Below are 13,963 nucleotides of genomic sequence, written 5' to 3' on the forward strand. Positions count from 1 at the left end.
GTAAGTGATGATGCAGTCTAACTAAGATGGAAGCGGGCTAACTTGTCAAGGAGGAGGATGAAAGTCCACACCCCTTTCGGTTTCTACACGGCATCGTACCGGAACGCTAAATCGCTTGGCGGTACGTCTTTGCCAGTAGGGTGGTAACTAGCCACGGCCGAAGCCTCCCACCAGCCAGACCTGGACAAATTAAGAAAATCTCAATCTGCCCAGCCGGGGATCGAACCCAGGACCTCCGTCTTGTAAATCCACCGCGCATACCACTTCGCCACGGAGGCCGTCAAAATCCCTTTATCTAAGAGTACCTGGGTTTGATTCCCATTCGTGTCAGTTTCATAATAATAAGCTAAAACGAGATACACAGTTCTAATATGTTTATGAACTAAGGCAATTATAAATCAACGAATTTATGATTTTGAATTTGAAATAAGGCAGACCTGAGTTTTTGAGCTTTCCGCCAGTTTAGTAAGCCTCAACAGCTCAACGGTAAGAGCGTTCGAACTTATTACTAAGGGGTGGTGGTTCGATCCCCGCCCCGTTGGTCTATTGTAGTACCCACTCCTAATACAGTCTTTCCCGACTAGTTGGAGGGGAATAGGAATATTGGTCATATTTAAAAAGATATAGCAAATATTCTTTAAAAAAAACAAAGAAACAAAACAACAAAGTAAGTTATCTCCTTCCTTGTACTTCTACCTAATTGCGGTTACATTGTCGGATTACTCGAGGATCCTGGAGACAGGATTAATCAGGTATCTATACTAATAATATGAAATTCGAGAGTTTGTTTGTTTGATTGGTTGGTTTGTGTTGCATAGTCCATTTATCGAGGAAATACTACAATCAATAGAAACAAACCATCATAGGAAAAACTTGAAAAAAAAATTAAAAAATATATGCTATACTAGCCTACGCCTATGATTTCGACCGCATAGAAGTCTGAGTCGCGTGACGGAACCAGTTGTTTCTGAGGTTAGTGCGTTCAACCAAACAAACAAACAAACTCTCAGTTTTATAATGTTAGTAAATATATCATTATCATTAACAACCCATATTCGGCTCATTGTTGAGCACGAGTCTCCTCTCATAACGCAAGGGGTTAAGCCTTAGTCCACCACACTGGCCAAAAGCAGGTTGGCCGACTTCACACACGTAGATAATTAAGAAAACTCACAGGTATGGAGATTTCCTCACGATGTTTTTTTTTTCACTTTTTGGGACAAGTGATATTTAATTTCTTAAAATGCACATAACTGGAGGTGCATGCCCTGGACTAGATTCGAACCTTCGCCCTCCTAATCGAAGTCCACTGGGCTATCATGTCCCGTAGTAAAGATATAATGGGATTAAACAGGGGACAATTAAACTGATTTTTCCGCAGATGAAGTCGAGGGTGCTCGCTAGTCGCGTTTAAAAAGCGTACTCAGATTATAAGCATGCTCGTCCAATAGGAATCTCTTCCTTTCTATAGAGTAGGTTAATAAAATCCAGCGATGATTGAAGCCTTATTCAAACGTTTCATGAAATCGTTTGAGATTATATTTATATTTCAATAGCTGGTCTTTCTATTAATAGCACAGCATTTTATTCGACGAACGGATTTATTTTCATTATATACGCGATTGAAAAGAGGAATTTTATTTATGTACATGTTATGTTGCAGTCAATTTTTGAAGCTCCATTTTTCCAATATTCTATTCAAATTTGACAAGTAGGTATGAGGTATATCAATTATCTATAAATATCAGCTTGAAAATGGCTGAATGTATTTTTTCATTAATAAATAATTTACCTTTACCTCGACCTTGTAGGTTAGGTATTTACAGAAATCTTTTCTGAAAACTTAAGGGGTATTTTATGGTTATCCTAATTCTTCCGATTCATGACTTCTGTTAAGTTACATTCTCTAAATAATAGGTAGGTACTGGTCAGTGTGCGAAATGCTTGTCCATCGTAAATATATTGCTTTCTTTGTGGGTGTCTCACTGTCAGTCTATTAAATTATCTAGCGCCTACCTACCGAGTGCTCTTTTGCCTAAGTTTCAATTAATTTCGGAAAGGGATGTTGAACCCCTTATTATTTATCACTTCCAGTGCATCAGTTATGGTTTCAGTGCTTTGATCTTTTGTAAATCCCAAATTAAGGATCTTGTCTATCATATTTTGGTCGGAAATACCTTTTAGGTATTAATTATTAACAGAATATCAACCGTCTGTACGGTCAGCACGCCAGTAATGTTTAGAAACAGTAAACTTTATGGCCTAAAACAAAAACAAGGTCACACTCACATTTACTGTGACCTAAGTCTCTAAAAAATTAGGATATCAACTTCTTTGTCCTACTATTATTTATTCTGATGTTCTCATCAGACCGGTAACATTTTACAATGTCTGGGCTTACAATATTGACTGTGACATACCTAGATTTAAAAAATATTCTGTTTGAAATCAACGCGAAATATTTCGATAACCGCAATCTATATTAATTTGATCGAATATTTAGTTTACACGAATGAAATATCGATGAACTTTTTAAAGGCTCCTATAGTTTCACGACTTTATGTTTGATATTGACTTCACATAAACTGTGGCCTAAAGATAGTTGCCTTGTCCATTTTATAGCACTACTTGACAGAAGGGCTGGTTTATTTTTTGGGATCAGCCTGGCTGTTCAACGTGGATTTGCAGCCAGTATTCTTAGGATCATGCCATGTGGGCATGATTTGCATAGCTTCATCATATCAGCCGATGGACGTCCACTGCAGGACATATGCCTTTTGTAGGGACTTCCAAACATTACGATACTGAGCCACCTGCATCCAGCGAATCCCTGCGACTCGCTTGATGTCGTCAGTCTACCTGGTGGGGGGTCGACCAACACTGCGCTTTCTAGTGCGTGGTCGCCATTTCAGCACTTTGGGATCCTAACGACCATCGGCTCTTCGAACTATATGCCCTGCAACTTGCCTGAGTGACCTTAGTTCTTCTGCGGATCTCGTCATTTCTGGTTCGATCACGCAGAGATACTCCTAACATAGCTCGTTCCATCACCCGCTGTGTGACTCTAAGCTTTCTTATGAGGCCCATAGTTAGCGACACAGTTGCTTGGTCGCATAGCTCACGTACTAAACAAGATTGACTTTCATATTTTTCAATATAAAATAAAATGGGGATTACATAAAATATTTTTTCCTGCGACAAGTCTCCAACATGGCGGCAACCTAAAATGAATATTTGCGGTTACATTTCGAGAGGCTTTTGTTTATAATGGCGATTTCACATAACTTGGTCAATATGAGCATTGGAGTATTTTTCGAATGTTCAATTAATTACAAGAGCTGTTGAGTTGGTTGGTTTGAACAGTATAGCCGTCAGCCCTCGAATGCCCCAATTATTGGCTTGATGTTAATGGGAAACCAGTCAAAAGTCAAAACAAAAATTAAAAAAAAAATGTGCGGTTGGGGAACCCCTAACACTCCTATAGTTTTTCTAGTTAATATATGGACTGTCGAACATAAAAATAATGTACAATAATGACTTTCAGGTAAAGTAGATTAATTCTTTAATCTACTTTAGATACACAAGTTAATATAAAAAAATATAGAAATAATATAAAAGTAAACTGTTTATCAAACCATTGGTTGACTGTATGTCTTTTTCTGCGATCTTTTTCACGATATAGGCCTACTGACGTTTTAAAAGTGCTTGTTAAATAAGCCTAGGTACTTGGATTAAATAAATATTAAATTTGTAATTTTTAGTGCGTTTTTTTATATTTTTCAAACAAATTCTTCAGGTTTATATTAGTATAGATACACCGAACGAAACCGCGTGCGTCAGTTAGTAAAAAACAAGTAATTTTCGCGTGTTGGGCACAAAATTCTTTGTTTACAACCAAGCACGTCCAAATCTCGTAACACGTGATCGTCGAAAAAATAATCTCACAACTTACTGAGAACAGGATGCTGCAACCGACGTATGATGCGACTACACGTTCCTGTTTACTTCAACTTGTCCAGATTGGGATTTAGATGTTGAGCATGTTATCAAACGTAGCTTAATGCTACAGACCTTCAGTTTTGACTGTTTACAGTTTTGTCTAATCGAAATTTCAATCAAAATCATTAGAAAAATCTGTACAGTCGACTCAAAACTGACGGACACACATGGACGATTTAATTGAATGGTTTAATTGTTCAGATAAAACTGCAGGTCTGTATTACAGATTCATTTTAGTCTTCCAGTTACTGATAAGCTATGTGGCAAATCAACTTATTAAGTGTTATAACAGAAGGAGCAGCGCAGCGCAGGGATTGAGGTTTTCTTAATTGTTCCAGATCTGGCTGGTGGGAGGATTCGACCGTGGCTAGTTACCTCCCTTCTGACAAAGACGTACCGCCAAGCGATTTAGCGTTCCGGTACGATGTCGTGTAAAAACCGAAAGGGGTGTGGATTTTCATCCTCTTCCTAACAAGTTAGCCCGCTTCCATCTAAGACTGCATCATCACTTACCATCAGGTGAGATTGAAAAAAAAGGTAGATAGGTACATATGAATATTTTACATACATGGCGTACTACAAGCAATTTAAGTCTATATTAGTACTACTACTAAAATAAACGATAAAAGATGGCAAGACATTCCACAGTTACTTTTTTTAAATATCATTAATTATTTCGATCGCTGAATGTTAGAAAGACAAGTACTATGAGGCCAAAATGGCGAAAGTCATAATGTATTCCTTAGGGAACCTCAATAATACTTGTCAATTTGCCCATATCATTTGCAAAATACGATGTATATCAGTACACCTGACTTTTTTGTACACGATTATCAACCTTAACATAAAGCTTATAAAGATGAAGTTAGTGTGAAGGAAGTGTGTATACTTGTATTTTTTTCTTAGTGCTTAAGTAGGTACTTTAATAAAATATAAAATGTGCACTAAATATATGCGGGCGATGGGCAGATGGCGTTAGCAATAAAAAATGTTTCAACATTTCTAGATAAAAAGAAGATATATTTTATCTGTTTTTTTCATTTATTCTGCTTCAAAATGTTTTATTAATAATATAATTTACTAAGAAAATTAAATGTGCTTGTCAGATTAAATTTTCAGTACGTAACGTAGGTTCGGCAATTTTTTTGTGCTACATTTTTGTGATTTTATTCACTGATCTCTTTGTATGCAAAATAGTTAGAAAGAACCTTCACCCATATGTTTAATCAAATTAAAATTAATTTAAAAAACACATTGCCGATAGGTTGCCTAAAAATATCCTGGCCAGCATAGTAGCTGCGTTACGTTGTTTTGAATGTACCTACTAATAAATGTTTATTATGTTATTCTTCATACGTTTAAATCTTTATATCATCATCACCATCACCATCATCATCATCATCATCATATCAGCCGATGGACGTCCACTGCAGAACATAGACTTTTGTAGGGACTTCCAAACATCACGATACTGAGCCGCCTGCATCCAGCGAATCCCTGCGACTCGCTTGATGTCGTCCACCTGGTGGGGGGTCGGCCAACACCACGCTTTCGGACCCTAACGTCCATCGACTCTTCGAACTATGCGCCCGCCCATTGCTACTTCATTTTGCAAATCATTGAGCTACGTCGGTGACTTGGTTCTTCTGCAGATCTCCTCAATTCTGATTCGATCACGCAGAGATACTCCTAACATAGCTCGTTCCATCGACATTTATTTAAATATCGAATTACAGAACACATTCCGCGAACACATGGAATAATATGAAATTGATAAAACAATATTTCACAATAACTGCAATGGGGATGATGACTAGGTTTGAATATATTGATATTTATGATACATTCGGGTAAATAGCGTCAATGTTAACTAATTTATACATAAAAAGCAAAGATTGTCTGGATATTTGCAGAATAAATGAGATTATAAAATTTCAAAAACTATTAAATTTTTTTTATCGTAATTAGATGAAAATTCATACAGTTTTAGCTTCCTTACATTAAATGTGACATTTTTTATTATATGAACTATAAAGATAAACGCACAAATAACAAAGATATTAGTAATTTTGTTTGAACGCGCATACAAATCTAACGATCATTACATTGCCTATGACGTCATTTTTTCGAGCCATTTTGTATGGGGCGTTTTTCAGGGATCCGCGGCAGCGCCGCAAATTTGACCCTCTAAATCCCTGTAGCTCCGAAAGTAATGATCACAGATACCCTGTTCCTTTTACAAAATTGCTTTACTATTAGTATACTCTTAATTTATATACAATTTAAAAAACTGTCATCATCCCTATTACCTACGAAGCCTATCAGCTTCATAGAAGACTCCGATGTAGCACAATTATTGTTATTGACAACGAGAATTATAATAAAATTGCAATATTAATATTTAATTTATTTACTCTCATTTTGAATTAAAAGCTTGGGATTGTCAGACCTCCGTGGCGCAGTGGTATACGCGGTGGATTTACAAGACAGTAGGTCTAGATTCGTTATTAAAAGCTTGTGATTGTCAGACCTTCGTGGCGCAGTGGTATACTAGTGGGTTCGATCCCCAGCTGGACCGATTTAGGTTTCCTAAATAGGTCCAAGTCTAGCTGGTGGGAGACTTCGGCCGTGGCTAGTTACCACCCTACCGACATAGACGTACCACCAAGCGATTAGCGTTCCGATACGATGTCGTGTAAAAACCGAAAAGGGTGTGGATTTTCATCCGACTCCTAACAAGATGCCTCTTTATTAGATTGCATCATCACTTCCCATCAGGTGAGATTATGGTGAATTGCTAACTTGTAAGGAATAAAAAAAACCTACCGATCAGTTTCAGATGTTTATGTAATGACAGGGAACGACGGATTAACATGTTTTCTGAGGCATGGGGTTGTTACATCACCTTTTCCAAGCTGAGTTTTTTTGAAAATGTCTTAGAAGTATGCACAATAGGTATTATCCAGCCCGATATAGGACTCGAACTCAGGACCTCGTGGTTCGAAGCTACAGGTTAACCACTGTGCCGAGGTATTCGAGCGAGTCCAAAAAAACATTCGGAAATGTTTGTAATTTAGGTTAGCTTCCAAAATTTGATTTACACATACAGGGCAAGTTAAAAAGAGTGAAAGTGTATAATATAATAATAATATGCCCATTACTTAATTTTTACTGTCTCCTTAGTTCAGAGTGGTTTCTGATCAAATGGTCCTGGGTTCGAATCCTGGCTGGCTAAGCTCCACCTCCCTTCTCCTTTATTGAGAAAGGCCTGGCACTATAGCGACCGTTAAAATGGGCTGATAATGATGATTACTAGTCATAGAGATGTAAAAATTGTATTTCTAATAACGTCATTTTACGATGTGCGTCATAAATAGATGCTATAATCTGACATGCACTCGCGGGCAAGGGCCGTGCGAGAATGAGCCGCGGGCCGCGGGGTGCGGGGAGCGTGCGCGCGGAAGGGGCGAACAGCTGAGCGGGTATATTGACAGCAGTCCGCACGTTGCCGACCAGTTAGTAGGTCCTCTGACACCGCGGAGAGTGCACGCGTTACGTTATGCCACACTTTGATAACTGAACGCACTCGTTCCGCAGAAATTATGACTTATGGACCGCCAGCCGGTAACGAAAGCGGCAGATTAATAATTCTAGAGCGAAAATTAAGAATAGTGTCCAGATATTGGGAGGTCTTCGGCGAAACGTCAGCCGAGAGGCTTCCGCGTCCAAGGGAACTGTAAACTTTCGCACTTGTTTTGTGACTTTACAACTTTTTTCAGTGTTTTAAGTGATATACGTGAACTTGTGTTATATTTTTTTTTGTGTTGTTTATTTTTTTGTATGCACGATGGTACCGCAGCAAATTTCGGATGTGCGATCTATGACGCCTACCTCCAGCGTGCCAGTTTTTGGATCTCAACTGGTTGACAAAAACTCGTCGACGCCTTACACTGATGCTACTCAGGTAAGTCCGTAGGGCTTTTCCCTAGGGTAGGGTTCGTAGGGCTTTAAATTAGGGTTAGGATATCTTAGTGCCGAATAAAAAAGTGATAAAAATATTTTGAAAATAAGGTAAAAAAATATATTTTTCCGAAAGACTTGAGTTACGATATTTTAGATGCGGGTGAAAATATAAAAGTGAAAAAAATAGTAAGTGCATTAGAAAATATTTTGAAAAAAGGTTAAAAGTAAACTTTTCCGTAGGTTAAAAGTTAAATTTGAGTTAAAATATTTTAAATACGGGTGAAAATAAAAAGTTAAAAAAAAATAATAAGTGCGTTAGAAAATATTTTAAAAATAGGGTAAAAAAATAAACTTTTCCGTAGGTTAAAGTTAAACTTTGAGTTCAAATATTTTAAGTACGGGTGAAAATAAAAACTTGGAAAAAATAATAAGTGCGTTAGAAAATATTTTGAAAAACGGGGTATAACAGCTTTTCCGTAGGGTTAAAGTTAGCCTTGAGTTAGGATATTAAAATATTTTGCTGGTGAAACTATAAAAAATGAAAATACAAAGTGCATTATAAATATTTTGAAAATAGGATAAAAAGTCATTTTCATAGGGCTAAATTAGCCTTGAGTTAATCATGGTACTTCAGTGCAGGTGAAAATATAATAAGTTATTTTTGAAAATAGAGTAAAAAGTTAATAAAATTGATTAGGTATTTAAAAAATAAGTAAGTAATTGCTTTAAATTATAAACCAAAATACCTACTTATGTTAGGATAAATTAAAATTTATTTGAGTAACTATAAAATTACAGAATAAAATTAAACAACTCTTTTTAACACAGTAATAATTTATCATAAAAATATCCATCAAAACATATAAATACACCTAAGTATATTTAAATTTAATTTATCGGGACTACGTTTGCTTTTATGTAGATACAACATTTTTTAAATACATTTTAAAAACTAAATAATTAAAAAGAATTAATCCGAAAAACGGGAATTTAATTTAAATTAATATTAAATAAAAATAACATCAAAATTAAATGATAAAAATAGTAAGTAAAAAATAAAGCATGCCAAAAACGAAACTGAAAATTTATTTGAAACGTTTTAAACTCTGAAACGTCTAAAACGCAAGAAAATCGTACTCTGTAAAATAAAGTAGCTCGAAGAACTTCCGACTTGGGCAAACTTCCGTAAACGCTACCTCCCGATTAAATTAACGTTGAAAATTCAATTCCGAACTTTCGAATAATGAAATTGAACCATTTTAATTTTGAGAGACGTTACAGGACAGCGTTTTGTGCACAAAAACAATAATAAACACAAATGCGTAACAGTTTATCACGCAGAACGTTTTATAGCACGCAGAAATTCGTAAACATGTTTTTATACAAATACTTAATCTTATCATAAATTAATGAAAACACCTAGAAATATTTATTTTGTTATTTATTTCACACGCAATTGCGTTTATTTCGTTCTTAATTCTTATGTTATTTATTCTACATAAGTAATGTTTTAAAAATAATTATTAAACAATCTCAATATTTTTTAAATGTTCAAATCCCAGATTTCATAGAAACAAGTCGCTTTTAATTTTGTTAGCTAATTCATTTGGTAGTTTTGTAACGCAATTTACTTACACTTATCTAATATAAAAAATGTTACTGACTGAGTGTCTTGCATTTTAAATAATAGAAAAAAAAATATAGTAGCAGTTTACTAAATTATATATTAGTTCTTTTGGTCGTGTTTATTTCTCTTACTCGTAAATACCTACCTACGTACTTATTGTAAAAGGCAATTTTGAAATGTATAGTTTTACACTCATCTTGCCCTTTTTTAGACTAAAAAAACTCTATCGAGAGAAGATACATGTTTTCCAATAGTTATATTGTCATAGAATCTTCGTTCGTTGCTAACAACTATGCTAGATTTCGGCTATTCAAATTTTAGACGTAGTTACTTAGCTCTCTATGTCATCTGTGGCAATAGACAGGCATAGTCGCCATATGTCAATATGTAGAAATGGCTTGCCTATAAAGGCCACATTGAATAACAAAAATTAAAAAAAAAAAACATATCGCATAAATAAATCCTATCCAATTAAATAAATAAACACGGCAATATTATAAATAAATTGTGTCAAACGACGTAGTTAAAAGACTATTACAATAATGGCTTGTTTGAACATCGTTAATAAAGCTAATGTTAGTCAAAATTATTATCGAAAGAGTTTGTTCAGTTGTAGATAAACACTTAGGTAGTTATTCTACTGCCGATCGTTTTCATAATTTCGTTTGAACAAGGTTTGGTATCGTAATTGTGATGCGTAATTGATTCTTCGGAAATCGATTTAGGTACAAAAAGTACAAAAAAGTTAATTAAGTAAATATACCTTAAAAATATGTTTATTGTATTATTTCAAATTTACAAAAAATGCCCAAAAAAAAAAAACAGTTTTTGCAATAATACAAAAAAAAGAGATTAAGTAATTTTAAAACCATAATAAAATTTAAAGCTTGCCGTTTTGTGTTCCAACATAAAAATAAAAGTCCATTAAATAAAAAAGTAAAGTGTCGGTCGTTAATAAAACATGAAATTTCACCATAAGCTCGCTACCTAGTAAAATAATTTTTCGCAGCTTACGTGGTTATTACCCATACATAAATTAAATTTTTGCTAAGCGACTTCGCTAACGAAGAAAAATTATTATAAAACATGCGAACGCTGAGGGGAAATGTGGGAATCCCGCTTTGATAAAAATGATTCATATTAAATAATATTTCAACAAGTCGTAAATCGTAAACACGTTTTAAGTGCATTTTAAAATACGTATTGCGAAAAATATTTGTCTTATTGACTAGTACACATGTAATTAATTAATCGTTCAAAGCCGAATGGGTTATTGTAAAAGTGCTTTTCGAACCTCCTCCTTTTTGGAAGTCTGACAAATATATATCTTACGTCCACTTAACTATCTGTGACCCACGTTTTCACCCATGTTGATGTCATTTCTGTAGATACCTATCGGATTAAAAAATAGGCTTAGTAGATTATATCTGAGCTAAAATTTTACCCAGAGCCGTAGAACTGTGATTGAGTTACTAAAATCCCTAAGATAGTCGTGAAAATTTCTGATTTTTTGGTTCGTCACTTACCCGATTAATCAAAAAATAAAAGAAACCTAATATGAATTAAGTAAATCGGTTATATGTCCTATTTAAGGCGTGATTAAAGGAAATAAGGATTCAATTATATTTAAGTAGCTGTTAAAATATACAAATACCTACTTATTTAGTAAAAATTACCTAGCTTAAGTAAAGTAATTAGCAAAAACTGTAAGTCGTGTAAATAAACCTGTTAATTTAAAAAAATAATATAATAAAACTGTGCAAAAGTAATATGAACTTACTTAATTTAACGCATACCTACATTAAAAATACCGTTGCTTTAATCCGTAAAAAAATACAGTTAACATAAAAGATATTTTTGACAAGATTTATAGTTTAAAATTTGTGCTGGTAGCAGAGGGTGATTTATCAAGTCTCAATGTGAAATAAAAAATCTAGGAATTAGTTTTTATAAGTCTCTAAGACCTAGGTGAAGTGTATGCGTGATCAAACCTATTAAAGAAATAAAATCTGAACTTTAAAAACACTCCGTATCGAAGTCGTGCGTGCAAAGTTAATCCAAGTTATGTTTATTTAAATTTTAGTAGGTAGGTACTTAGATACGTATACAAAATTAACATGGCGTTGAAAAAAAATCCGTAACTTTGTTAAGTTTGTTCGATCGTTCTTGACTTTAATGTTTTTAGTTGATCGAAATAAAGTGCACCAATTTTTCTATCCAGTGAGAGAGATAGAAAAATTGAATCAAGTAGTATCTTTAGTATGGAGTAGGAATATTTAAATAAGCATCTAGGCAATTTGACACAGTTAGTTTAAAATAAACATGTCTCAGGTTTGATTCCAAACTTGGGTCAATTTTGTAAATAGTACACCAATTTTACTCGTATACTACGTAGGTACTTTTGTTATATTTCACTTAAGTAGGTAACTTAAGTATAACAAAAATAACCTATCTAGGAAAAATACCTATGTTAAATTTTTTTCACCATTACTTAATTTATTTTAAAATAATATAATCATATCTTTTCATAATATTTTTTAAGTGGATTTAAATATCCAAGTTTTTAATTGTTAAGTACAGTAAATAAAAACTAAGCGCTTCCTATTTTAATTTTGTTTTGAAATGAGACAATTTATTTCTTAATTAATATTTTGAACACGTGTTCATGACTATTATCTACCATTACCTACTATGAAATTTTATGATTTTTTGAGAAATATTGTGCAAGTTGCAGCTAGGTAGGCAATTCACGTGATCAAAGTCACGTAGGTACCTACCTATAAAAAGCACTAGATTTGATCAATGGAAATGAGTTATCGAAAACTAATTCCTACTTCACTAACTGTTTTTACACTTGTGCACTGGCACTTTAGAAAAGTAATGTAAAATAATTTTTTTTATTTACAAATTGTATTTTACCTAAATTTGGAATTTAATAAACGTAATGTTCCAAAACTGTATTTTAAGTTTAATTGCGGTTATTAACTATTTACATAAATAAAAAAATCTTGTAAGTAGTAGGTATGTACGAGTAATGTACCTACGTTCGAAAATTTGATCGAAAACAGTCTGATCTTAAACCAACTGATCTAAAACCAACCGATCTAAGAACATTACGTAGTAAATCCAATTTTATTATTCAACGAAATAAAAAGAGGTGTAACGAATTTAGTGCTCATAAAATAGAAGGATCAGCTTAAAGACTTAAAGTATAAAAGGTGGGTTTTTGTGAGAGTTTACTTACCTCAAATAGGTACCTACTTTCCTACTATTCAGTATTCTGTGTTTAAAGCACAGAGAATATTTACGATGAATGAACTATAAAAGTTTTTATTTTTTTGATATTGTTGGACTCGCTGGAGTTTTTTTACCAAAACTTATTCAGAAAAATAGTAGCAATATGTTCGAAGTTACCTTTTTACTCAGAATTAGTTCAAAACTTTTAGGTGAGGTGAAATTTTGATTTATATTTGGAAAAGCTACTTAATATCTTAATAACACGTGTAATGCATAAATATTTGAGTTTGTTTAAAAAAAATGAATGAATTATCTGTGATAAGCGAATGGTAGTATACTTTTATCTTGTTTGTTATCGTTATAATTATCGCACGATAAACCTAATATTTAATTAGTTATGAATGTAGTATCTAAGTCTAAACGATCGGTAATATGGAAAAATCAAGAGATTAAAAAAATAACTAATTCCTAAGATGTGATGTCCTGTGTTCACCAACCAACACAGGTATAATTATTCCAGCAACCACAACTTTCGGATAAGAATAAATCAGTACTTGGCAGCAGAAATACGCATGGTGGTAGTAATTCCTCGGACGACGTCTTTAACAGAAAGGTCTACTAGATATGACGTTAAGAGAAAAAATCGTCTGACGGGTCTTAAATGATAATAACTCTTCATATAAGTACTCCAATATAATGTTGAGTAATGAAATAGTATTAATTATCCACCCCATTGTGACTCGGATTGTTGCAGTACAATGTTACACGATCCTGATTAATCGTTTCCTTATGTTGCGATCACGACGTTGAGCTTCGGACACACTGATTTATTTACGGTTGCGTATCAACTTGGACGCGAACCCTAAAAATAATACATTTTTTAAATGTAGAAAAACTGGCCGTGACCTTTAAACATATTTTACTTCTAAGCTGGGAAGATTAGTAGCCTAAATAAGGAATAGCGTGGCAATAGTCTAACCGATGGCAATCGAAACTCAGACTTACTGAATTTCGAGTTAAGCTTATTAACGGTGATTAAATCAAATAATGACCTATTTATTCATAAGTAGACTTCGTTAAGAGTTTAACTAAGAGCTGCTTTTTTCTAAAAGTTGGCCCCCTATAATGAAAAACGTT

The 13,963-nt window shown here is 33.9% G+C and overlaps 1 protein-coding gene across 2 annotated transcripts in view; it reads left to right on the forward strand.

Annotated features, from left to right (window-relative positions):
- The first annotated feature begins 7,478 nt into the window (after positions 1-7,478).
- LOC112048339 (putative transcription factor SOX-14) overlaps positions 7,479-13,963 on the forward strand; it is a 144,266-nt gene continuing 137,781 nt past the window's right edge. The window contains exon 1 of one of the 2 annotated variants that reach the window (XM_024085831.2): positions 7,479-7,963. In XM_024085831.2, coding sequence (XP_023941599.2) covers positions 7,847-7,963 — 117 coding nt within the window. In that variant the 5' untranslated portion in view covers positions 7,479-7,846. The remainder of the gene's footprint in view (positions 7,964-13,963) is intronic. The other variant, XM_024085832.2, reaches the window with a different exon arrangement.

Source organism: Bicyclus anynana, chromosome 20 (assembly GCF_947172395.1).
Source record: "Bicyclus anynana chromosome 20, ilBicAnyn1.1, whole genome shotgun sequence".
Classification (NCBI taxonomy): Eukaryota; Metazoa; Arthropoda; class Insecta; order Lepidoptera; family Nymphalidae; genus Bicyclus; species Bicyclus anynana.